General features: G+C 44.3%; 1 protein-coding gene across 1 annotated transcript in view; it reads right to left on the bottom strand.

Annotated features, from left to right (window-relative positions):
* The window catches only part of LOC141110288 (uncharacterized), a 51,684-nt gene extending 27,432 nt beyond the window's left edge, over nt 1-24,252 (bottom strand). Inside the window, exons 1-8 of the mRNA XM_073601577.1 lie at nt 23,844-24,252; nt 19,588-19,747; nt 17,929-18,258; nt 17,046-17,384; nt 14,719-15,042; nt 10,572-10,658; nt 1,143-1,244; nt 957-1,061 (exon numbers count right to left, since the gene is read on the bottom strand). Of these exons, the coding sequence (XP_073457678.1) occupies nt 957-1,061; nt 1,143-1,244; nt 10,572-10,658; nt 14,719-15,042; nt 17,046-17,384; nt 17,929-18,258; nt 19,588-19,639 (1,339 nt within the window). The 5' untranslated portion in view covers nt 19,640-19,747; nt 23,844-24,252. The remainder of the gene's footprint in view (nt 1-956; nt 1,062-1,142; nt 1,245-10,571; nt 10,659-14,718; nt 15,043-17,045; nt 17,385-17,928; nt 18,259-19,587; nt 19,748-23,843) is intronic.
* Nucleotides 24,253-26,518: the final 2,266 nt, after the last annotated feature.

Raw genomic sequence — 26,518 nt, 5'->3', positions numbered from 1 at the left:
GAGTATTCTAAAAGTTGTCCACTCAATGACTTTAATGACAACTCTGATTCCTATGAAGTCTCCAGTCTAGAGGAGGTGAAGTCAGAGGCTCAGGGGGGGGGGTCTTTGGGATCCCACAGATTATTCTTGCAACCCCCCCCCAATATATAAGTACATTTATTGCCTTCAGAGCTTTTGGTCATCCCAGTCGGCTCTTAGAAATGAACCCCCAACACATTCCTCCTGAAGATGACAAATCCCAGAAGTTCTCCACAGCTAAAACCTGGTAAGACGGCTGAGATTTCTGCAAATTTCTGAGAATTTCTGACCTCTTAGAATTCTGCAAAAGAAAAAAAAAATATTGGTTTCTAGTAGTGTGCCGACTATGCTGACTGCTCTAGATAGGAAGTAGTTCTGCACAGCCGCACTCCGAAAAAATTGCCTTTTATTCAAAAAACAAAATGAAAAGTACATGCCACAGCAGAACAGAAGAGCTGACGCGTTTCACACTACAAACAGTGCTTAATCATAGCTATGATTAAGCACTGTTTGTAGTATGAAACGCATCAGCTCTTCTGTTCTGCTGTGGCATGTACTTTTGATTTTGTTTTTTTGAATAAAAGGCAAATTGTTCGGAGTGCGGCTGTCCAGAACTACTTCCTATCTATTGCTATATGCATTGCCAGCACCTGTGGCTTCTAAACTGGCGAAGAGGTTTACTATCGTTTGACCTTCCTGGAGCGGTGATATCTCTCCTTCCCTATGCTGACTGCTCCTTAGCTGCCTTTGATTTAGCCATACTGTGCGTTTAGATCAGTAACACTATTGTTCCAACTGACACTGCTAGGCGTCACACAGAGGTCTCTGAAGGGCCCCATCAAAACTATGCTATGGGGCCCCATGATCCATACTTATGCCCTGTTAAATAAAATTGATTGACAAGCAAACATTAAAGCTTATACTATGACCCCACCAACCTTGTCTGCTGTCTGTAGAGGTTACAGGGTTGGAGGTCTCTGTGCTGAATTCTGTGCTTGGCTGCCCCCTGCTGGAGGATTCTGAGTACAGCACTGCAGTGTTATCTGCACAGAGCAGAGACAATAAATGTCATTTCATGTGAAGCTCTAATATCTCCTTATTGTGCAAAATATGAACTCACTGACCTGGCAGAGTGACCCCGGAAGAAGGGGGGGCGGAGCTGCTGTACCTATAGATGGGGGAGACGGTCACAATGCCTGCACCGCTGTCCTGGATTGTACTAATCTCTGCAAAAGTTTGGAAATCGGTTACCCAGAACCCTCTGATCGCTGACAGGACAGAAATATAAAAAGTTTAAAGGGACTTAGAGATTAAAATGTCTCTCGTGCTGCATTACTGAAAAGATCAGGAAGGAGAACACAAAAGTACACCAAGAAAAATCGCATCGCTGGATGCCCATCAAAACTGCATGTAAATGTGAACGTCCTCTGGCATAGCTCCCAACTGTCCCTGATTTCGAGGGACTGTCCCTGATTTGGGGCAATGTCCCTCTGTCCCTCCTTCCTCCTCATTTGTCCCTCATGTTGGTCTGATCTCTATAGATGTAGATAAAATGCACTTTTTATCTATCAAAAAGTGTTTCTCAGCGCTAAACCTTTCATCCAATTTCTAAATTGCTGCATTTGTACATTTTAAAAAGCCAATATAAAGGAATGTTAGTGGTAAAAAAAAGCCCTTGTGGATTTAATTAACCTTTTTTTTTGGGTTAATTCTCCTTTAAGGGGGTGTGACAGGGGGGCGTGTCCTATGCCTACAAACGTTTGCTAGTAGGTGTCCCTCATTCCCATCTCAAAATGTTGGGAGGTGTGCTCTGTCTATATTCTCTGCAATTTGAATGTATAAATGTGTAAATGACCACAGTGTGGCCACTAGATGGCACTGAGGCACATACTTATTTTCTTTGGTAGTCAGCGCCATCTAGTGACGATAATGTGGCCATTTACACATTTACGCATTCGAATTGCAGAGAAAAAAGCATTGAGAATATTCGATTTCCCCATGGCCACAGAACAAAGTAGGATGCAGTTTCAATGGACACACAGCTATGCAAATTTTCGATATTAATACACCCCCGAGGTTTAGGTAAGAATACACATGGCTCTGTCTATATAGACATGTAATGTGCCCATTCAATGGGGTTGGACTGGAAGCCGTTTTTTTTTTTATTAATGAACAAGTTTATTTGCAATATTAATAGACATACAGAAGAAAGACCATACATGTAGACAGTATATAGGCATATTTTACACTTTGCATATTTCCTGAGTGGTTATGTAGTTTTATATACATGTACAAGCCTTTTGTGAGAGAATAAACTAGAGAAGAATAAAAAAAAAAAGTATATTAATAAAACTAATAACTCTGGCACTTTGTATAATGGCACTTGAGATTTGCTGGTAAGGCACATATAGTCTCCGATTTTCCGACCCATGGTATGATAACTTAGCCTTGCAGAACCAGGATAGCTCCACGTAACACTTCCACCGCCCCACACCCACCTATGCATCACATGTGTTGGTATTGTTAAGCCATGTATTCCAAATCCTGTCGTATTTAGCCGGACATCCCCTGTGTTTGTATATAACCTTTTTGTAAGGTAGGGACAGATTTACCATTTTGATCCATTCCTGAAAAGTAGGAGGGGAGGCCCTCATCCAGTGTTTTGCCACCAGTTTTCTAGCGCAAAATAGTGTTTCGTATAGAAAAGTAGCAGTGAATTTGTCTATGGTAACATCTGGGAGCAATCCCAACACACACAACCTTGGATCCACCTGAACTGGGGAACCCATTTCATCATGAAGAAATTTAATAATTTGATGCCAATAGGTTTGGATAACCGGACAATCCCATATCAGGTGGAAAAAAGAGCTTGACGGACTCATACATCTTGGACATTGAGTGTCTTGGGTTTGGGAGAATTTGGCTAGTCTAGCTGGCGTGAGATAGGACTTGTGAATTATGTACAACTGCGTCATACGTTCTGGAAGACTGGGGGAGGTTTTTTTAACATTTTCTAGAATCTCGTCCCAGTCGTCTTCTTCCACTGGGCCTATATCCTCTTCCCATCTAACCTTTGCTGTATTAATTATGCCCGCAACCGAGCGCGCCCGCAGGGCTGAGTACAGGGTTGATATCAGTTTGGTTGGATCTGCGCCCGTTATAACATCCACCAAAGGCAGCACTTGTGGGTTTGGGAAGCCCGTAGCAAATTGTGCCTGTAGGGCATGTGTGAGTTGTCTGTAGTTAAATAGCATATGTGTGGGCAATTGGAACTCATCTCTCAGAGAGTTAAAATCTCTTATTCCCATTGGGGTGATTACTTGATGAAGGAAGATTATGCCTTTCATAGCCCATTTAACTGCCCCAGAATCAAAAGTAGTTCTCTTAATTGTGGGTTGTGCCACAGGGGGGTATGCGAGTGAAAAAAGTCTGTATCGGTCAGTTTTAAGGCTATCTCCCATACTCGTCTATGTTGTTTCAATAGGGGTCCCCGGCCAGCCGTTCCCCTTCGACCTGAGCTACCTCTAAACAATACCTGTAAGGGGGTATGGGTATCTTTATTGGGTTTATTGCAAACCAGAGTCTGGTATTTAACGCTATCTGTGTTGTGAATGTGGTAAAAATGAGACAGTTGTGCGGCTATATAGTATGAATGAAAGTCGGGTAGGGCTGTTCCTCCTGATGTGGTGGGGTTTTTAAGGGTGTTCCATGCCAGCTTGTGTCTACCCGAGCCCCAGATGAATGAGTTAATAAGCTTGTCAATTGTTTTAAAGATTTTAAGAGGGATCAATATTGGTGAGTTCCAGAAAACATATAGAAACTTTGGCATTATGATCATTTTGATAAGGTTGACCCTACCCATGATCCCCAGTGGGAGCCGTGCCCATACCTGCATGTGTGATTTGAGGTAGGAGAAAAGAGGTTCTACATTGTTGTCTAAAAATTCCATGGGGTCCCTAGTTATTTTAATTCCCAGATATTGAATGCATGCCACCCTCTGCAAAGGAAGATTCGCTGATAGTTTATTGGGCGGTGAAATATCTAGAGGAAGGATTTGTGACTTTGCCCAATTCATATGTAGTCCCGAGTGTTTTCCGAAGTTTTCAATTGTGGTGAGAGCAGACTGTAGTGATAAGCCAGAGTCTTCTAGATATAAGAGCATGTCGTCAGCGTATAAACTGACCTTTTCGGTCAGGTTTTCAATTCTAAGGCCCTGTATCTCTGGGTTGCTCCTGAGGGATATGGCGAGTGGCTCCACCGCCAAGGCATAAAGGAGCGGGGAAAGTGGGCAGCCTTGTCTAGTCCCTCTTTCAAGGGGGAATGGGTCAGACGTTCTCCCGTTCACCGACACCCTGGCTTCAGGTAGATAGTAAAGTAGCTTAACCCACTTTATGAAATTGGGTCCAAATCCAAACCCCCTCAAACACTCCCAAAGGTATCCCCATTCCACAGAATCGAACGCCTTGGCGGCGTCCAATGCTACCACCACCCTGCCACCCGACTCCTCGTGTACCGCCGAGACATTCATATGTAAGCGGCGTAAATTCATAGCCGTGTTTTTTCCCGGCATGAAGCCCGTCTGATCCGGATGAATTAGGGATAAAATGATTTGGTTTAGGCGCATCGCAAGTACTTTGGCCAAGATCTTAATATCGGCCTGAAGTAAGGAGATTGGGCGGTAGGATTCGGGATACAGTGGGTCCTTACCCGGCTTGGGAAGCACTATAATCACCGCTTGTCTAAGTGAGAGGGGAAGGGACTCAGACTCAAAAATATGGTTGTACAACCTTAGTAGCTCGGGCACCAGCACGTCCGAGTAGGCTGCGTAGAAATCCAACGGCAGGCCGTCCATCCCGGGGGCCTTAGCAGGCGCCAGGGAAGCCACCGCCGCCGAGATCTCGTCCACAGTAAGCGGGGCCTCAAGGGCCTCCAATTGTGATTCCGATATTTGGGGAAAGGGAATGTCCCGCAAGAACACCCCAGTTTCCTCTGCGGTGACCTGCACCTTAGATGAGTACAGGTCTGCATAGTACGCCCTAAAAGTGTCTGCCACCCCGATGGGGTCCGTTTGCAACACGTCACCCATGCCCCTCAGGGAGACAACCACCGGAGGCCTGGTGTCTTGTTTAGCCAAGTACGCCAATAGTTTACCCGCCCTTTCGCCTTGTTCAAAAACTTTTTGTTTCGTGAAAAATAGTTTTTGTTTGGCCTTTTCAAAATGCAGTTGATCTAACATTCGGGTATACAGTTTAAGTGCTGAGGCTTTGTCCGGTGTGGGGTCTGTGTTAAATTCATGTGTAATCTTGTCTAGTTTCTCGGTTGCCTCGTGGAGCACTGTGCTCGAGGTGGTTTTTAGTCTATTTATACGGGCTGTTAGTAGGGCCCTAACGTGCAGTTTGAATGATTCCCAGACCGTGCCCACGGGTGCAGTGTGATTGTTAGTGTTAAAGAAATGGTGCCATTCTCCCGGTATGTCTTCCTGATCCTCCAAAGTCGCCAGCCAAAAGGGGTGGAGGCGCCAAAGCCTAGGTCCCGGTGGCGGGGATAGTGATAGGGAGGCCCAACATGGGGCATGATCGGAAAGGGATCTTGTATGGTAGCCTGAGTCTGTCAACTGGGGGAGTAGAGTGTCCGAAATGAATATCATGTCTATTCGTGACATGGAGGAGTGTGATGCAGAAAAACAGGAGAATACTCTATCACCCGGGTGTTGATGTCTCCATGTGTCCGTGAGAGAAAACTCTGTCAATGTGCGTCCTAATCTGGTAATGGTAGAGGGTTGGGTATCTCGATTTATCTGTAGTCTATCGGCGGATGAGTCCAGTATCATGTTGAAATCCCCTAGCCAAATGGTTGGCAATAAGGGGTGTTGAGTCATGTATAGAAGTCCTTCGTTAATCAAGGTGGAAGTGTATGGTGGGGGTATGTAGAACGCCAGAATGAGGTATTGTGTGCCTGATATGGTGCAGTGCAGGAAAATGAATCTGCCCTGGGGGTCAGTCTTTACTGATATACAGCTGAATGGAACAAACTTGGCTATTAGTATTGAGACCCCTCGTGAGTATGGGGTGTGGGTGGCATGGTATGACCATCCTATCCAGGGACGTTTTAAGGCGCTCTGAAGGTGTCCAGTGACATGCGTCTCAGTAAGGACCGTAATGTCGGCGCGATATGATTTAAGGCATCCAAAAATCGCGGATCGTTTGATCTTATCTCTGATACCTCTAACGTTCCAAGTTAGGAACTTTACACTAGTCATGTTTGGATTGTTTGTGAGTATCGAGACGCATGTCAATGGGGTGTGCTCGGGTCCCTAATGTCCTCCGCCCAGAAGGCTCCCAACCATGCATTCTTATACTGTGCCTTTTAGGGTATCTATCAGTGCTTACTGTTGTGCCATCTATCCATAACCATAATTGTAACAAATAACAATTCCCCTCCCCCCTCCCTGCCCTCCACCTCCCAAACTTGGTTGGGGCATAAATCCCAAAACCTGTGCGGTCGCGCGAGGACGACAGTCCACTCATATAGACAGACGTACCACGCACGATCCTAACCTCCGTCCACTGGGGGCGTATCATCGCCCAATATAGCAAAGCACACGCCACCAGTGAGGGCGAACAAACGCTGGTATAAAGTTGGCAATGCAAAAAACAACGGCATTGATTAGCAGTAATCGGTATATAGCCGACCACTCCGCCGTGATATATAGTAAACATTTATGACATTTCTATAAAATGGTAACTTAAAAAAAAAAAAAAAAAAAAAAAAAAAAAAAAAAAAAGGGGGGGGGTGTAACAGCACAGGGTACCATACTCCATATATCTTCTCCTCCCCCTCCTCCAGGGGTTGTTAGAGGCCTTTCTAGTAAGGGGGTTATTGTGTAGAAGTTCTGATTGCCGTTTTGAAGCATGTATCTGGAAGGAAAAAAGTTTTCGCTGGTGCAGATCAGTGACTTGTAAAATTGATGTGTTCTGGGTAAGTCCTTTTGGACGAGCAATCTCTAAGTCACTCATTTGTGTGGAGTAAGTCTTCCCATACTCATAGTGGGCACAGGGGTGACACAAGGGCCCTATGTGAGTTTCGTATGAGTGTCAATGTTCACGGGGAGAGTAAGGTAAGGAAGGCAACTTACAGACGCCGGATCCGCGGAGCCAAAAGCCTAGCTGGTTGGGCGATTCCTTTCTGCCTCTCGGTGATCCAGCCAGGCCACTACTTGAGCCGGATCTTCGAAGAAGTGTGCGCGGTCTTCTCCAACAACCCGAAGGCGAGCAGGAAACAGCATTGCATATTTCAGGTTGTGGGCCCTTAGGCGTCGTTTAATTTCACCAAATCGAGCCCGCTGTTTTTGTACTTCTGCCGAAAAGTCCGGAAAGGCCATCACGTGACCCGATTGGAATGGTATATTCCCCTTGGTTCTTGCCATACGTAGAATGGTGTCTCGGTCCCTGAAATTCAATAGTTTTGCTATAAACGTGCGCGGCGGTGCGCCTTCAGGGGGACGGCGAGCAGGCATACGGTGGGCATTTTCCACCACGAATGTAGTAGAAAAGGCCTCCCGGCCATATGTGTTGATGAGAAGCTTTTCCAAAAATGTGGCTGGGTCAGGGCCCTCCGCACCCTCCGGTAAGCCGATGAATCGTACATTGGATCTGCGGGCCCGGTTCTCGAGCTCGTCATGTTTTTGAGCGAGTTGTTGGAGTTGACGCTGCATGTCCTCTTGGCTGTGCTGTAAGGGGTGAATTATGTCCTCCGCTCGGCTTATCCTGGCCTCCGTTTCTGTGACCCGTTCCCGGATCTTAGTCATGTCCTGGCGAATCAGTGAAATGTCCACCTTTACTTCTTCTATTTTGGAGGTCAGTGTAGCTTGGCACACTGAGATCGCCTCAAGGACTCTGTTAGTGTCTGCTGCCTCGTGTTCATCTTGCTGGGCTGCAGGAGATGTTGCCGAGGCGCCATCTTGTCCCCCCAGGTCCCGGTCTACACGGCGGTACCTATCTAGGGAGGAGGATGCCGCGGTACTTTTTCTCGGAGGAGACATGTTAGACCAGGGGGTGGCTGGATTAGTTACCCTCGTTGTGGATCGGTTTGCCGGTGAAAAATGTGCAGGAGATCGCTGTCAGGATATATCGCCGGCGGAGCTCTGCTCAGACGCGTCCGCTCACATTGCCGTCCAGGCCACGCCCCTGGACTGGAAGCCGTTTAATCAGAAAAAGCGTAGGGGGCTCTTTCCTGTTAGATTGGTACGGTTGTAGAGCTCCCTTCCACAATTGGTGGTGTCAGCAGGGAAGTGTTGATAATTTTAGAAAAACTCTTAGATGGGCATCTTAGGGAACGGAATATACAAATATATGGAATGAATACGTACATCCCTCATACACCCACCACACAGGCTGACCTGGATGGATTGATAGCTCCAGCTCCAGGTTCCTTACTTTGCCCAGCTCTGGTAACACCTGCTAAAGAGTGTAGCCCCGGGGGGGGGGGGGGGGGAGCTCGTCTCGGGTTCAATGTGTAAACACATAGGAAGAAAAGATCCCAAGTGCCACTCATCCAGAAAAGCCCAATGGTGTCTATATTAAAAGCAGCCTCAGGCCAAGCTCCATCAAGGTCTGATTTCGCCTCACTCAAGCATCGGGCTCGGTCCGAGGCTGCGTTTGCTATAGACACCGTTGGGCTTTGCTGGATCTGTGACACTTGGGATCTTTCCTTCCTACATATACACTATGTTGTCAAAAGTATTGGGACGCCTGCCTTTACACGCATATGAACTTTAATGGCATCCCGGTCATAGTCCGTAGGGTTCAATATTGAGTTGGCTCCGCCCTTTGCAGCTATAACAGCTTCAACTCTTCTGGGAAGGCCGTCCACAAGGTTTAGGAGTGTGTCTATGGGAATGTTTGACCATTCTTCCAGAAGAGCATTTGTGAGGTCAGGCACTGATGTTGGACAAGAAGACTTGGCTCGCATACTCCGCTCTAATTCATCCCAAAGGTGTTCTATGGGGTTGAGGTCAGGCCAGCCAAGTTCCTCCACCCCAAACTCGTCATCCATGTCTTTATGGACCTTGCTTTGTGCTCTGGTCCATATCATTTGGTGGAGGGGGGATTTTGGGGTGGGGTTGTTTTTCAGGGGTTGGGGTTGGCCCCTTAATTCCAGTGAAGGGAACTCTTAAGGTCTCAGCATACAAAGACATTTTGGACAATTTCATGCTCCCAACTTTGTGGGAACAGTTTGGGGACGGCCCCTTCCTGTTCCAACATGACTGCCCACCAGTGCACAAAGCAAGGTCCATAAAGACATGGATGAGCGAGTTTGGGGTGGAGGAACTTGACTGTCCTGACCTCAACCCGATAGAACACCTTTGGGATGAATTAGAGTGGAGACTGCGAGCCAGGCCTTCTCATCCAACATCAGTGCCTGACCTCAGAAATGCACTTCTGGAAGAATGGTCAAACATTCCCATAGACACCCTCCTAAACCTTGTGGACGGCCTTCCCAGAAGAGTTGAAGCTGTTATAGCTGCAAAGGGTGGAGCCAACTCAATATTGAACCCTACGGACTAAGACTGGGACGCCATTAAAGTTCATGTGCGTGTAAAGGCCGGCGTCCCAATACTTTTAGTAATATAGTGTAGCGACCTCTATCGGCGTCTGGTCAAAGCTTGTAGGAGGAGCTTTCATTCTTCCCTGATTGTCCTATGAGGCTGTAGGACCCCTGACTCATTAAAGTTCATGTGCGTGTAAAGGCAAGCGTCCTAAGACTTTTGGCAATATTGTGTCTTGCTGGGTTTGTTACCTTGGCTTTACTGCAAAAAGTAGAGCTCCAAAAGAAAAAAAGCATAATACAAATGTACTTTATAAATACGAGCAATTATCAGCAAACCATCATCAGATGAACCAATTCCCCTCTTATAAATGAACCCTTTAACCAGCCACAAAGGTCAGGCAAAGGTTGCCCATTGTGGGGATATCAAGAGATTACAGGCTTACATGCGTCTCTGTCCAATCAGACGTTACAGGCTTACATGCGTCTCCGTCCAATCAGACGTTACAGGCTTACATGCGTCTCCGTCCAATCAGACGTTACAGGCTTACATGCGTCTCCGTCCAATCAGACGTTACAGGCTTACATGCGTCTCCGTCCAATCAGACGTTACAGGCTTACATGCGTCTCCATCCAATCAGAGATTACAGGCTTACATGCGTCTCCGTCCAATCAGACGTTACAAGCTTACAAGCGTCTCCGTCCAATCAGACGTTACAGGCTTACATGCGTCTCCGTCCAATCAGATGTTACAGGCTTACATGCGTCTCCGTCCAATCAGACGTTACAAGCTTACATGCGTCTCCGTCCAATCAGACGTTACAAGCTTACATGCGTCTCCGTCCAATCAGACGTTACAGGCTTACATGCGTCTCCGTCCAATCAGACGTTACAGGCTTACATGCGTCTCCGTCCAATCAGACATTACAGGCTCTTTGCTCCTGTGCATGCTGAGTGACGTCCGAATGACGCCAGAACAAAGATGGGGTCGTCACAAGGCTCTGTACCTGTGATGGGGTGCAGGTCAGTCGGATGTGTCCCATCGCTGGTCAGGTCTGTGGAGCTGCTGGTGGAATAGACTCTGGTGGTGGTCGCTGTGTAACATCAAGCAAGAAAATCAGAACTAATGATAATGAATTGTTTTGTATCAATTAAAAAAATAAAATAATATAAGGTGTTTTCCGAACTCTTCTATATGAACACCCCCTTTATATACCCCAAAGTGTGCTTAACCACTTGCCTCCTGGGCACTTACACCCCCCTCCTGCCCAGGCCAATTCTCAGCTTTCAGCGCTGTCACACTTTGAATGACAATTGCGCGGTCATACAACACTGTACCCATAGGACATTTTTATCATTTTTTTTCACATAAATAGAGCTTTCTTTTGGTGATATTTAATCACCTCTGGGGGTTTTTTATTTTTTGCTAAACAAAAAAAGACTGAAAATTTTGAAAAAAAACAAACACGTTTTTATAATTCGGTATAACATTTTGCAAACAGGTAAATTTTCTCCTTTATTGATGTGTGCTGATGAGGCTGCACTGATGGGCACTGAAAGGCTGCACTGATGGGCAGTGATAGGCACTGATAAGGCTGCACTGATGGGCACTGATAAGGCAGCACTGATGGGCACTGATAAGGCAGCACTGATGGGCACTGACAAGGCAGCACTGATGGGCACTGACAAGGCAGCACTGATGGGCAGTGATAAGCACTGATAAGGCTGCACTGATGGGCACTGATAGGTGGCAATGATAGGCGGCACTGAAGGGCACAGATTGGCAGTACTGATGGGCACTGTTAGGCGGTATTGAAGGGCACTGATAGGCAGCACTGATAGGTGGCACTGAAGGGCACCAATTGGCAGTACTGCTGGGCACTGATAGGCGGCACTGCTTGGCACTGATAGGCGGCACTGGTATGTGGCACTGATAGGTGGCACGGAAGGGCACCAATTGGCAGTACTGATGGGCACTGATAAGCGGCACTGATGGGCACTGATAGGCGGCACTGGTAGGTGGCACTGATAGGCAGCACTGATAGGTGGCACTGAAGGGCACTGATTGGCAGTACTGATGGGCACTGATAAGTGGCACTGGTGGGCACTGATTGGTGGCACTGGCGGGCGGGCACTGGTAGGTGGCACCGGTGGGCACTGCTAAGCAGTACTGATGAGCACTGGTAGGTGGCACTAGTGGGCATTGGTAGGTGGCACTGGTGGTCACTGCTTAGGAGCAGTGGCTGTCAGTGTGTGGCACCAATGTCCCATATACACAAGCTGACAGCTGGTCACGTGGTAAAGGGCCGGGATCGACCCTTTACTCCGATCTGTGACTAGCCGAGTCCCAAGGACTCTGTGATCATAGAGCGCGGTGAGCGGGCAGCACTAGCAGGGTGAGGGGGGGGGGGCGTTCATGTACGCCCTCCTGGCAATTTAGGCCAGCACTGAAGCCGTCTTTCGGCTATAGTGTGGGCATCAAGTGGTTAGGACATGCTTAAGCAGCTTCTCAACCAATATTATCGCATACCATTTTGGCATGCTGTAAGTCCTATGAAGAACACCTTACACCTAAACCCAAAACATTTTCTTTTTTGGATTTTGATAGGGTGGGGAATGGTTAGAAATCTTCGTTGTGTAGATTCACCCTCTCTAGTTGTCCTTGTATCCCTCACTGAATTCTGGAGCAAATATAAAATTTTGGGTTGTAAACAAGCAATACTAATGGAGGGGAAATCTTCCAATGGGTATTTAGGTGACAAACTATCTAAAAGGGGATTTCACTCAATTTGGATTAATTTCCTCCCATTTCCTGATGTGGCTACAAGACAGGAAGTGAAAGAGAATCTTCCCAATGGTAAAGCAAAATACAAAACCTGATCATTAAATTTGAACGGGCAACCTTACCGCAGAGCACATTGGCGTACAGCATAATAAGAATCAATGCACAGGGGTTACCACACCACAGTTCGAATGGCCCCAAGTGATATCTTGATGAATCAGAGATATACTCAGACTTTTTTAATAAATCACCTCCTTACAGCCATCACCCTATTGGCCGTCAATGTTTTTTTATGAAATCTCTCCTCTGCTCGTGTTCGCGGATTTGAATTCGCTTATAATCCATCTCCCCAAGAAATAAAGAGGGTTGCCAAATCAGCAGATTCGCCACACATGTGGCACAGAGCCATCACTCTACTGGCCACACATTCTCTGACATTCCCCTGAAACGTCACTAGGAAAACATAAATAATGTACATTGATGGGCGTACAGTCAGGTCCATAAATATTGGGACATCGACACAATTTATTTATTTTTATTTATTTCAGGTACTTATATAGCGCCGTCAATTTACGCAGCGCTTTACATATACATTGTACATTCACATCAGTCCCTACCCTCAAGGAGCTTACAATCTAAGGTCCCTAACTCACATTCATACATATAATTCTAATCTTTTCGGCTCTATACACCACCACAATGTATTTGAAATGAAGATGTCCTTTAACTGCAGACTTTCAGCTTTAATTTGAGGGTATTTACATCCAAATCAGGTGAACGGTGTAGGAATTACAACAGTTTGTATATGTGTCTCCCACTTTTTAAAGGGACCAAAAGTAATGGGACAGATTAACAATCATCCATCAAACTTTCACTTTTTAATACTTGGTTGCAAATCCTTTGCAGTCAATTACATCCTGAAGTCTGGAACACATAGACATCACCAGACGCTGGGTTTCATCCCTGGTGATGCTCTGCCAGGCCTCTACTACAACTGTCTTCAGTTCCTGCTTGTTCTTGGGGCATTTTCCCTTCAGTTTTGTCTTCAGCAAGTGAAATGCATGCTCAATCAGATTTTATTTCAGGTGATTGACTTGGCCATTGCATAACATTCTACTTCTTTCCCTTAAAAAACTCTTTGGTTGCTTTCGCAGTATGCTTCGGGTCATTGTCCATCTGCACTGTGAAGCGCCGTCCAATGAGTTCTGAAGCATTTTGCTGAATATGAGAAGATAATATTCCCCGAAACACTTCAGAATTCATCCTGCTGCTTTTGTCAGCAGTCACATCATCAATAAATACAAGAGAACCAGTTCCATTGGCAGCCATACATGCCCACGCCATGACACTACCACCACCATGCTTCACTGATGAGGTGGTATGCTTTGGATCATGAGCAGTTCTTTTCCTTCTCCATACTCTTCTCTTCCCATCACTCTGGTACAAGTTGATCTTGGTCTCATCTGTCCATAGGATGTTGTTCCAGAACTGTGAAGGCTTTTTTAGATGTTGTTTGGCAAACTCTAATCTGGCCTTCCTGTTTTTGAGGCTCACCAATGGTTTACATCTTGTGGTGAACCCTCTGTATTCACTCTGGTGAAGTCTTCTCCTGATTGTTGACTTTGACACACATACACCTACCTCCTGGAGAGTGTTCTTCATCTGGCCAACTGTTGTGAAGGGTGTTTTCTTCACCAGGGAAAGAATTCTTCGGTCATCCACCACAGTTGTTTTCCGTGGTCTTCTGGGTCTTTTGGTGTTGCTGAGCTCACCGGTGCGTTCTTTCTTTTTAAGGATGTTTCAAACAGTTGATTTGGCCACATCTAATGTTTTTGCTATCTCTCTGATGGGTTTGTTTTGTTTTTTTCAGCCTAATAATGGCTTGCTTCACTGATAGTGACAGCTCTTTGGATCTCATATTGAGAGTTGATAGCAACAGATTTCAAATGCAAATAGCACACTTGAAATGAACTCTGGACCTTTTATCTGCTCCTTGTAAATGGGATAATGAGGGAATAACACACACCTTGCCATGGAACAGCTGAACAGCCAATTGTCCCATTACTTTTGGTCCCTTAAAAAGTGTGAGGCACATATACAAACTATTGTAATTCCTACACCGTTCACATGATTTGGATGTAAATACCCTCAAATTAAAGCTGAAAGTCTGCAGTTAAAGCACATATTGTTCGTTTCATTTCAAATCCATTGTGGTGGTGTATAGAGCCAAAAAGATTAGAATTGTGTCGATGTCCCAATATTTATGGACCTTACTGTATGTGCAAGGAATAGTTTCAGATTGGAGCAAATCCATGGAAAATCCAGGATGAGCCCCCAATTCCAGGGATTTGGTGTTCATGTAAAATCCTTACCTAAAACAATGACATCCATGGATGATGACTCCACCTTCAGCCCATCAGTGGTGACGCACCAATACCACCCGGAATCCCCCACTTCTAAATGGTTCATGGTGACTGTGTACGCCCTGATGGTGGAGTTGTCGGAAACAAGGCTTATTCGGCTTTTAAAATCTTCATGAATGAATCCGTTGGAGTCTAAAAGAGGGGGACACCCCATGGGGCTCCATTTACACCAATAGGTCAGAGCACCGGAGGCAAAGTCTTTTGGAACTTGGCACTTGACGTGGAGAGATTGGCTAGTGGTCAGTGGCCTGAACATCTTCCTCCTGGTTGGCTCTACAAAGAAAAGTAAATTACAATGTCATCAACCTCTGTACAATGGCTGCCAATAAAATCAGTACAGTGCACATAGTAACCTCCCTCACCAAAAAAAGGTAAGGAAGTGCATTAGTACATACACTATATTGTCAAAAGTATTAGGACACCTGCCTTTACACGCACATGAACTTTAATGGCATCCCAGTCTTAGTCCGTAGGGTTCAATATTGAGTTGGCTCCACCCTTTGGACAGCCTTCCCAGATGAGCTGAAGCTGCCAACTCAATATTAAACCCTACGGACTAAGACTTGTCTTGCCATTAAAGTTCATGTGCGTGTAAAGGCAAGCGTCCCAATACTTTTGACAATATAGTGTCCAAACAATTCTAAAATAAATGGACCTATAGACTAATGTAACAGGAACTCTAGATATGATTGGTGGGTTATGGATATAGCATGGAAGGGTTGACAATCTGTCAGGTTTTAATTGCTAGTTATTAAAAGAAGAAAAAGCTGACACATTTAATTATAATTCAACCAGTGGCGGCCCGTCCTTAAGGAGCGCACAGGCACCGCCAATCCTAACCATGCGTCCGGTCCCTAATCTACAGGCTAGGTGCCAGATGCATGGATTCAAATGGGGGGGTGTTCTTTTTTAAGCACATGATTAGAGCCTCTAATGGGCTTCAAAATAGCGTGGGCTCAGGGCGCAGAGCACTGTGCTCCCAGCCCACCCAGTTGTGTAACACTAGCAAATGAATATTCGCTAGTGTCACACTAATTCTCCTCTCGGCCAATCAAGAAGCGGGTCTGAGACCCATCTCCCGATAGACCAAAAGGAGAAGCTACGCTGGCTGTCGGAAGGAGGAGGGAGAAGACACGAGGAGAGGAGATCCAGGGGAAGCTAGCCGGCCGCCCGTCCATCGCCCGGAGGAAAGCCTGGGGTAAGTGTTGCGGCCGGGTGACCGACCAAGGGAGGGAGGTGCAGGTGACCTGACCGGGGGGTGGCCGGCTGTGCACTGTTTGCCGCCCCCCCCAATAAAATAAAATATATCACTGAATTCAACACTCATGTAATTTTATTTGTTCTAGACAATTTTTAATGAAAAAATGTACAAACTTGAGCAAACATTGCTCAAATAATCACCATAATTTGTCTAGTATGCTTATTTCCTATAGTCGCCAGCTCCATCTAGTGGTCATAATGTAGTAATTTCCTGAAACACTCCATTCAGGAGAATGCTGCATTATGGCCACTAGATGGCGCTGACGGTATTAGGAATCAATCATATTAGACAAATTACGGGACTTTATTTGTGAAGGCTTGAGACATTCACACAGTAAAGTATTTTTTTTTTCTTAAAAACAGAAACTATTAAGTCTCTGCATGAGAAATACCTACATGGGGCATTTCAACCAAAAGACTGAACTTAAAGCGGAAGTAAACCCATCCACAAAACAGTTTAATTTTCGTCACGTGCCGGAAATGTAACACTCCCATTGGTTGTGCTCTCATCCAAACTGTCAAACCATCCAATTGCTGGTGTCATAACTGATCACATGTGCAGCACCATGGCAGTTGTAGAATAAACAGAGGCAAAGATGGCAGCTTCCTTGGCTGAAAACAATAGGGGGGGCTTACTTACACTTTAATTGTGTTTTCTACAAAGCTCAGTCTGAAAGGATAGGGGTATGACTGTTTGGAACAATAAAGTTACACGCACATTGAATTTAATTAGAGTGTCAATGGCTTTTTCTTCTTGGGTTTACTGGTTTATACGGCTCCTGTCTAGTTTATAAGGGGATTATTTAAATATGAGCATTAGCCCATGCATGATATTGGGTTAATGGTATGAGCCATTGAAGTTGTGATCTTAGGAATGTTTTTCCTCAACCAAAACCATCAAAAGACCTTTTGTGACCTGTCATTTTCCTTCAGAGATTTAAAATAAGTCGATATGCTCTGCTCATACAAACTAAGAGGTTTGTGATGGACTCCTTTATTAGGAGTATCTGACTTACCATTTATGATATGGACGTGAACATCTTTCCAATCCAGTTCTTCGGTGGGCGAATAGGCCCCACAATGGTAGAATCCAGAATCGCTCATTCTGAGGTCATTCACAAGTATGTTGAAGCCAGTTGTGTTACTTTCTTCCTGGATCAGGACTCTTCCCCAGAAATGACTGTTAACCTGCCCGGAACTGTTGATGATGGTGTCACAGACTGCAGATTTGGTGTTAGTCACTTTGCACCAGTAAAGGGTCCCATTATGAGGCATTGCGAGAGCCCGGCAAGGGATGACGAGGGAACCCCTGAGTCTTCCAATAAAGATTTCAGAAGACGAAGGGACCTTTTTTCCTAGAGAGATTGTAAAAAAACTCAATTTTGATCATTGTTCTCAACATTTAGAATTAGTAATAGCAATAATAAAACAATTAAGCGAGAGGTAGGCTTTAAAACATAAACTAATGAGTGTTCCTTTGTAAAAGGCCAGCTCCATAAAGACATGGTTTGACCAGTTTGGTGTGGAGGAACTCTAGTGGTCTTCACAGGGCCCTGATCTCAACCCTACTGAACATCTTTGGGCTGCATTGGAATGCCAATGGGGATCCAGGTCTTCCCATCCAACATCAGTACCTGACCTCACAAATAGAACCAAATTCCACAAACACCCTCCCAAATATTCCCAATAGAGTGGAGGTTGTCCTAGCCACAAAGAGGCACCAGTTCCATAATAATGTCCAAGGATTGGGATGTCTGATAAGCCTGTAGGCAGGTGCAATATACTTTCTGCGCTGGGTACACGAGAGAGGTACCCCCATGTGCAGGGCGAGTAGGCCCCGCCCACAGTCTTCTCAACTTTTTAAAAATTAAATAGATTTCAAGATGAAGAGCAACCTACCTTGAGAAACAGTCACATTCACAGGATAATAGAGCCCATGGTTGCTGTTTCCAATTCCGCACCGGTATGCTCCAGAATCTTCGGGTTGAAGGCTCGTCATATTAATCATGAAGTTGTTTGTGAAGTCTTGTAGATACGTCCGGTTCATGTCGTTTTCCTTAATATAAGGTGTGGTGGATACAATGGTGTAACACTGACGTTTGTGCACCTTGCACCAAAACTTCCTACCATGGATGTTCGCAGATATGGAACTGTAGTAACACGAGACCGTCACTGATCCCCCTAGCGATCCGGTAACTTGTCTTGGCCCAAAGAGATACCCGGATGCCACTGAGTAATAAGAACAGTTAAAAAAAATGTTTTCCTTATAGAACGCAGTCATCAACATTCAACAGAAGGACTTCTTTTTAAAATACTTTCGTTTTTTTTCCAGAGGTATTGGAGTAACAAGGCAAAGAATAAAACAAGAGGACTGCCATAAAATGTATATACATAACAGTCAGTGTAGCGCTGGACATAAAAAGCGTGACTAGTGATTAGGAGTTAGTGCACAATCTCTAATGATGCTAGGATATAATGCCGAATAAACAATGTAAACACACCAAAAATAATCATCTAAGGCTTATATCTATATATGATACGTGGTGATATTCCTTTTAAATATGGGACCATGCCAAAAATTGGTATATGTGAAAAAAAATAAATGTAAATGGTGAAATAAAAAGTTCAAAGAAGTGTCCCAAATAACAATGTGTGAACTCCAAAAGAGATCCAGAGGAAGATATATTGCAGGATTCGGGAATATTCGATCCACCTCCCGTGCAGCCCACCACCAAATGGTAAAGATGAAGGCTTACCAGAAAGCCTGCGACCGCCCTTACTCAGGGGGGTCAAAACAAGCTTAGTTGTGGAAATATCCAGGGATGATGGAGCCTCCGAGTCCTCTCTCACTTCATCGGGCAGGCAGCCCACAGCAACGGGGACCCCGAAGTAGAAGTATGCTCACAGGAATTCCTTCCTGATGACGTCAGTTGTGACGAAACGGCCGTAGGGTCACAACGTTGATGTGCATCGCGCATGCGCGATCTGTTTTTAAACCGCTAAAGGAGTTTTTTCCTTTCTGTTACTGTCATTTTGTCTTAAATGCTTTTACTGCATTCTAGTTACAATAAATTGCCCCCAATTTTTCAATCTACACTACTGGAGTCCTATTCTCTATTTTTTCTTGGGATCTGAGGCTCATTTGTATCTGACCCTTTCCGAGAAGAAACATTGAAGGAATTCCTGTGAGCATACTTCTACTTCGGGGTCCCCGTTGCTGTGGGCTGCCTGCCCGATGAAGTGAGAGAGGACTCTCACTTCATCATTAGAGATTGTGCACTAACTCCTAATCACTAGTCACGCTTTTCATGTCCAGCGCTACACTGACTGTTATGTATTTGATCTTTGCCTTATATCGAGGTTATAGTGTTTAGCAGCAGGATTTTGTTCAATTTTTGTCACTCACGATTCACTTAATTTTTTTACATTTTCACATTTATGCACGTAGCGCGGTTCCTTATTTATTTATAGTTTCCATAAAATGTATATATGGTATCTTTTTTTTATTATTCCACAAAATATCTAACATTTAGGGTAATGTGATTTTACAGAACCCACCTTGAATGAGGGAAGACCAGACAATAAGAATAGATGGATTTGACGCCCTCATTATGGATGAGCTCCCGTCTATTAGACTTGTGGTTTAATTTCAGTTCCTCCCAGAAGAGAAGGAAGTTTTAGAACATGTGCACGGTCAGATGTGTCAGATGTTTGTGGCCTAAAATAACAAAAACTGAAACTCAACAGAAATCAAAGAAATCAGACATTAGTCAGATGTTGCACGAGTGCCAACAAGACCTTGGCATGTTCCACCATGATGTGACTCTCTCTAAGGGGCGGTCCCTTTTCTCAACCTAATCCCTATGGTTCAAGATTGGCAGATTGATTTATCACTTGGGATTTGACCAATTTGAACCAATATGGGCATAGTGAAAATCCACAAACTTTTGCTGGTCCACTCTAAAAGTTGCATTTTTTTTATATATGTTTGCCTGCATCCTAAACTAACCCATCTCGTGGTTTCCATTCCCATCCAAATCCCAACCAAGAGGCTTTGTGTCATCAGACATGCCTTCATTTTTGGTGCCATTATTCACTTATGATCATTACGATTGGGGAAGAATTTTGGAGGATCCTCTTGTGATATGCCACTCATGGCCAACGTTCAAGCTTGATTGACTCCTGGATGGAAAAACCAGGGGTCCATTCTTTTTGGTGAGTGGGGACACAGGTGGGGTGTGTGATGCACCTTGAAGTTTGGAGCACTTTTGCACTTTATCACTTGGAGCACGTTTGCACAATGTATATGGACGTTTTCACATGCTAAATTTATATTGTGAGCGCTGTAATTTCTCTTTATTTTCATCAGACATGCCCAGCCCCATTATAAGTTGGAGTAATTCCACCTGGACCCTAAACCTCATATGGCACCCCCTAGTGTTGTTCATCCAGTTACCACAATAGGGCCCACAGGGGAGGTCCACATGTATTTTCCAAGATGGAGGTCCAGTGACCCAAATAGCCATCTCTCTGGTTCTCCACTTGGCTTAGGTTCAATTGGGATCAAGGCCATGCCAGAACTCACACAAAAATATACAAAGGAGGCTCGCTCTGACTTTAGTGGTTTACAGGTCGGGTTTTGTGGGGGAATGTAGGAGGGGCTTCAGGGAGGAACCACACACACACGGGACCTTCAGCACGATTATAATGATTGTTTGCAGTTATAGCAATTATAATGGAATAATGTTATGGCACACTGGCTCAACAAGATAGAGCCAATATAGCTCCCTGTAGGACAGTAATGTTGCCGAAAGAAGGTCTCTGCTGGACAGCTATCTTGTTTTACCACAACTAAAGTGGCTCACTAAAAGAAGTCTTCTCCCTGCACCGGACTATGTCCCCTGTACTATCCATACTCACTAGGAACCTTTCCCTAACTTGCCAAAAGCACTCCCAAATGACATGGGATTCCCCTTTTAAAGGTTCAATCATCAAGATGGCTGCCTCAACTCCCACAAAAAACTTGGCATCAAATTAAACACCTACCTTCCCAGAGTTGACTGACCATAGGAAGGGAAATTTCCCTTATCAGGTTCCTTATCCCCTGTAGCATTGGCACAGTGCCACCTACAGGTGGGAAGGATGTCTGCACAGGTCCCACCAAACACCCAAGGCTCATGAGACATGGGGAACTGGGTCACCAGGTGCTTGACACCAAGGAACTATTTATTTTACCACCAGGCAGGCAAATCTTCCCCCATCAAACCACCACTCACTCCTGACTCTTTTTCCACACTCCCCAGTTATCAGCCGTTCCATGCTAATAGTCTGATCCTACACTTCTATCATTGAACTCTTTGCTAATATTCCTCATTGCATACAACAAGACGGCATATTTTGTCTTAGAGTTTCTACTATCTTCAACTTCAGACTATAGATCAATGATGGTGAACCTTGGCACCCCAGATATTTCGGAACTACATTTCCCATGATGCTCATGCACTCTGCAGTGGAGTTGAGCATCATGGGAAATGTAGTTCCAAAACATCTGGGGTGCCAAGGTTCGCCATCACTACTATAGGACATAAATAATAGTCAATTGTTACAAAACATGGTTCCACAGGTATGGTGCATTTCCAAAATTATGGGGGTCCCTCATCAAGATGGCCACCTGAACTCTCTCAGGGAACTTGGCATCATATAAGACACCTACCTTCCCAAACTGACCACAAGGAGACAACTTCCCTTATCAGGCTCCGCTTCCCCCTGTAGAATCGGCACAGTGTCACTGATTGGTGGGAAGAATGTCTGCACCTGCCTACAAGTCCCACCAGACACCCAAGGCCCATGAGACATGGAGGGACTCGGTCACCAGGTGCTTGACACTAAGAAACCAGTTACTTTACGACCAGGCAGGCAGTCCTTGCCCCATCAAACCACGCTCACTCCCAACCCAAACTGGGCATCTTCTTCCACACTCCCCAGGTATTGGCGGTTCCATGCTAATAGTCTGAACTAACACTTCTATCATTGGACTCCCTGTTGTCCTGCTGATATTCCCCATCACACGCAACAAGAAGGCATATTTTGTCTTAGAGCATTCACTGTCTTCAACTTCATAATGTAGGACATAAGTAACAGTCAATTGTTACAAAACACGGTTCCATTGGTATGGTGCATTTCCAAAATTAGGGGGCCCCCCTGGATACTAAAGGCCCATGAGACATGGGGGTTGGGTCATCATGCGTATGATAATAAGGAAACATGTACTTTGCCCTCAGGCATGTAGATCTTCCCCCATAAAACCACCACTTACTCTTGAACCAACCCAAGTATCTTCTTCCACACCACCTAAGTTTTGGCTATTCCGTGTCTGTAGTCTGACCCAACACTTCTAAGACTGGATATTCTCTATTGCACACAACAAGAAGGCAAGTTTGTCTTATAGCTTTTACTGTCTTCAGATTCATAATATGTGACCTTTGTAACAGTCAATTGTTACAAACAACGGTTCAAAAGGTATGGTGCATTTTCAAAATTATGGGGGTCCCTCCAGATACCCAAGGTCGATGAAGCACGTAGGGCCAGGTCACCAGGTGCATGATACTGAGGAAACATTTACTTTGCCACCAGGCAGGCGGACCTTTCCCCATCAAACCACCACTCACTCTCGAACCAACCCAGATATCTTCTATCACACCACCTAGGTTTTGGTTGTTCCGTGTTCTGTAGTCCGACCCAACACTTCTAAGATTGCCCTTCTTATATTCCCCATTACACACAATAAGAAGGCATGTTTTGGTTTAGACTTCTTCAACTTCATAAAATAGGACATAAATAATCGTCAATTGTTCCAAAACAAGTACAAAAGCTATGGTGCATTTCCCAAATTTTGGCAAACTTTAGCCCCATTGTCTGTTGGTATTGGAGGGGTGCTGCGGTACCCATTAAACTGAAAGAAGCTTGCCTGTCATTGTCTCCCATCTCTTCCTCTGCCTTCCGTGGGAAAAGCCCATGTGCACCACGTGAACATTACACGTGCTGCTCTTCTGCCCTCAACACTCCTCTTCTATGTACCCCACCAACCCTTCAGGCGCCACCCACCCAATTATCCAGGATCACAAGAGGGAAGTCCTAACCAAGGGCTAGAATCCTCTACACATGCTGTAGGTTACCTTACAAACCCATAGACCTCCAAGCCTGCCTGTCCATCCAACCTGTACATTGTGTGTCCTGCTGCTGTCAGGGGAGGACTATATAAGCAAGACAGCCGCAAATCCAACAACAAGAAGTCTCATTCTGATCTTTAGGACAACCATAAAGATTAAAGTCACTTTGTAACCCTCACACTAAGGGTTCAGCTCTTCTATGTCTGGAGTTTTGTATCTATTTAAAGTTTAATTCAAAAGAAATGAATTAAAGTGAACTTTTGGTAACTTTACAAATCTGGACGAATACATTTCTGACACAATATACAGCAACAGTATCATTCTTCAGAAAAGCTCCAGCTTTTATAAAAAAAAAAGCCAAATTCGTGCTCCAGGGACTTTGTCTAGGCTGAGATGACATCCTTAGTCTTCTGCAGGCAGGAGGAAGCATTTCCTCAGTCTCCTCTCCACCAGTGATCAGACTGCAACATTGTAACTTTGTAGAAAGTCACAAGGAGAGAGGCAGCAACAGGGGCTGATCTGTGTCAGAAATCCTATGCTCACAAAAAGTATTTCAATGCATACTTACATAACACTAGTATAAGCACCTGAATCTGTCTTCATATCAGCCAACACTATAGCTCTGTAGCAGTATTAAGCACCTACCTTGTACCGCGGAGGAAACTCCTTCAGCCGCTATCAGTCATTGGTCTAAGGTTGTCACCAACCGTCTGCCGCAAGTCCAGAGATTGGCCCGGGAACTCTCTTGGAAGAAGTCTGAGGACGGAATGTCTGTGGACTTCTCTCTAAGAACGACACGTGACTCTGTGCCGATTACCGAATAACTGAGAAATGAAAGTCCCCATAACACAGTCATCACTTCTCCATAGGACTCTTCTCCATTCTGTTCATGAATCCAGGAAAGAAGATTATTGAAACAATGGGGGATATTTACTAAAACTGGAGAGTGTAAAATCTGGTGCAGCTGTGCATGGGAGCCAATCAGCTTCTAGCTTCATCTCGTTCAATTAAGCTTTGATAATAAAACCTGGAAGCTGATTGGTTTCTATGCAGAGCTGCTATCTATCTATCTATCTATCTATCTATCTATCTATCTATCTATCTATCTATCTATTTATCTATCTATCTACCTACAGTGGGGAAAATAAGTATGATGTAAATTTGCCCACTTACAAAGAAATGAAGGGTCTATCATTTTTATCATAGGTGTATTTTATATGATAGAGACAGAATATCAACCAAAAATCCAGAAAAAACACACAATACAAATGTTATAAATGGAGTTGCAGTAAAATAAGTATTTGATCCCCAAGCAAAACATGACTTGGTAGTTGGTGGAGAAACCCTTGTTGGCGATCACAGAGGTCAGACGTTTCTTGTAGTTGGTGACCAGGTTTTCACACATCTCAGGAGGGATCTTCTCTGAATCCTTTAAGGTTTCTTGACTGTCTCTTAGCAACTCAAAGTTTCAGCTCCCTCCATAAATTTTCTATAGGATTAGGGTCTGGAGATTAAACTAGGCCACTCCATGACCTTAATGTTCTTCTTCTTGAGCCACTCCTTTGTTGCCTTGGCGGTATGTTTTGGCTCATTGTCATGCTGGAAGACTCATCCATGACTCATCTTCAGAGGGAAAAAGGTTCTCATCCAAAATTTTACAATGCATGGCCCTGTCTATTGGCCCCTCAATGCGGCAAAGTCGGCTTGGACCTTTATCAGAAAAACAATCAAAAGCATCATGTTTCCACCTCTGTGCTTGACTGTAGGGATGGTGTTCTTAGGGTCATAGTCAGCATTTTTCTTCCTCCAAACACGGCGAGTCGAGTTAATGCCAAAGAGCTAAATTATGGTCTCATCTGACCACAGCACTCCCAATCCTTCTCTGAATCATTTAGATGTTCATTGGCAAACTTCAGACGGCCTGTCCATGTGTCTTCCTGAGGAGGGGGACCTTGCTGGCACTGTAGGATTTCAATCCATGGTGGCGTATTGTGTTACCAATGGTTTGTTTGGTGACTGAGGTCCCAACTGCCTTGAGATCCTTCACAATCTCATCCCGTGTAGTTCTGGGCTGATCCCTCACTTTTCTCATGTTCATCCTCACCCCATGAGGTGAGATCTTGCATGGAGCTCCAGACCGAGGGCGATAGATGGATATTTTGTATTTCTTCTCAGTTGTCTCCTTCTCACCAAGCTTCTTGCTGATGGTCTTGTAGCCCTTTCCAGCCTTGTGCAGGTCTACAATCTTGTCCCCGACGTCCTCTGACAGCTCTTTGGTCTTCCCCATGATGGTGAGGTCTTTTATACACATAAAGAGTTGTCGTTAGGAACACCTTCTTCCATTGACAGGACTGTCACCTTCTTCCATTGACAGGTACATGTGTACCACATGAGCACCTACTGTATCCAGTCTGTGGGAGCCAGAATTATTGTTGGTTGGTGAGGGATCAAATACTTATTTTACTCACTGAAGTGCAAATCCATTTATAACATTTCTATCATGTGTTTTTTCTGGATTTTTGGTTGATATTCTGTCTCTATCATATAAAATACACCTATGATAAAAATTATAGACCCTTCATTTCTTTGTAAGTGGGCAAAACTTACACAATCTGCAGGGGAGACAATCAGTATTTTCCCCCCACTGTATCCATCTATCGTTTTTGTGTATATCTATTTATCTATTGATTTATGGTCTGTTTGTCTATCTATCTATTGTCTTATTTATTGATCTACTTATTATTAACTGATTATCTATCTATCTATCTATCTATCTATCTATCTATCTATCTATCTATCTATCTATCTATCTATCTATCTCTCTCTCTCATATCTATCTATCTATCATTCCCCTCTTTTTCTTGATTATCTATCTATTTATTTATTATCTATCAATCGTCTATGTTTTTTTTTTGTCTATTTATCTATTGATTTATTATCTCCCACTCTCTCTCTATTGATTATCTATTGATTTACTATCAATTATCTATTTATCTATCTATCTATCTATCTATCTATCTATCTATCTATCTATCTATCTATCTATCTATGTATGCATTGATTTATTGTCCATCTATTGACTAATTTATTGATCTACTTATTATTAACTGATTTATTATCTATCTATCACCCCCCTCTTTTTCTCTCTCTATTGAATATCTATCTATTGATTTACTGATTTATCTATTTATTTATTTCTCTCAATTATCTATCTATCTATCTATCTATCTATCTATCTATCTATCTATCTATCTATCTATCTATCTATCTATCTATCTATCTATCTATCTATTGATTATCTATTGATTTATTGTCTATCT

The sequence above is a fragment of the Aquarana catesbeiana genome, linkage group LG10 (genome assembly GCF_042186555.1).
Source record: "Aquarana catesbeiana isolate 2022-GZ linkage group LG10, ASM4218655v1, whole genome shotgun sequence".
NCBI lineage: Eukaryota > Metazoa > Chordata > Amphibia > Anura > Ranidae > Aquarana > Aquarana catesbeiana.
Note: the sequence above shows the minus strand (reverse complement) of the source record. Positions and strands in the feature narration are given on the sequence as shown.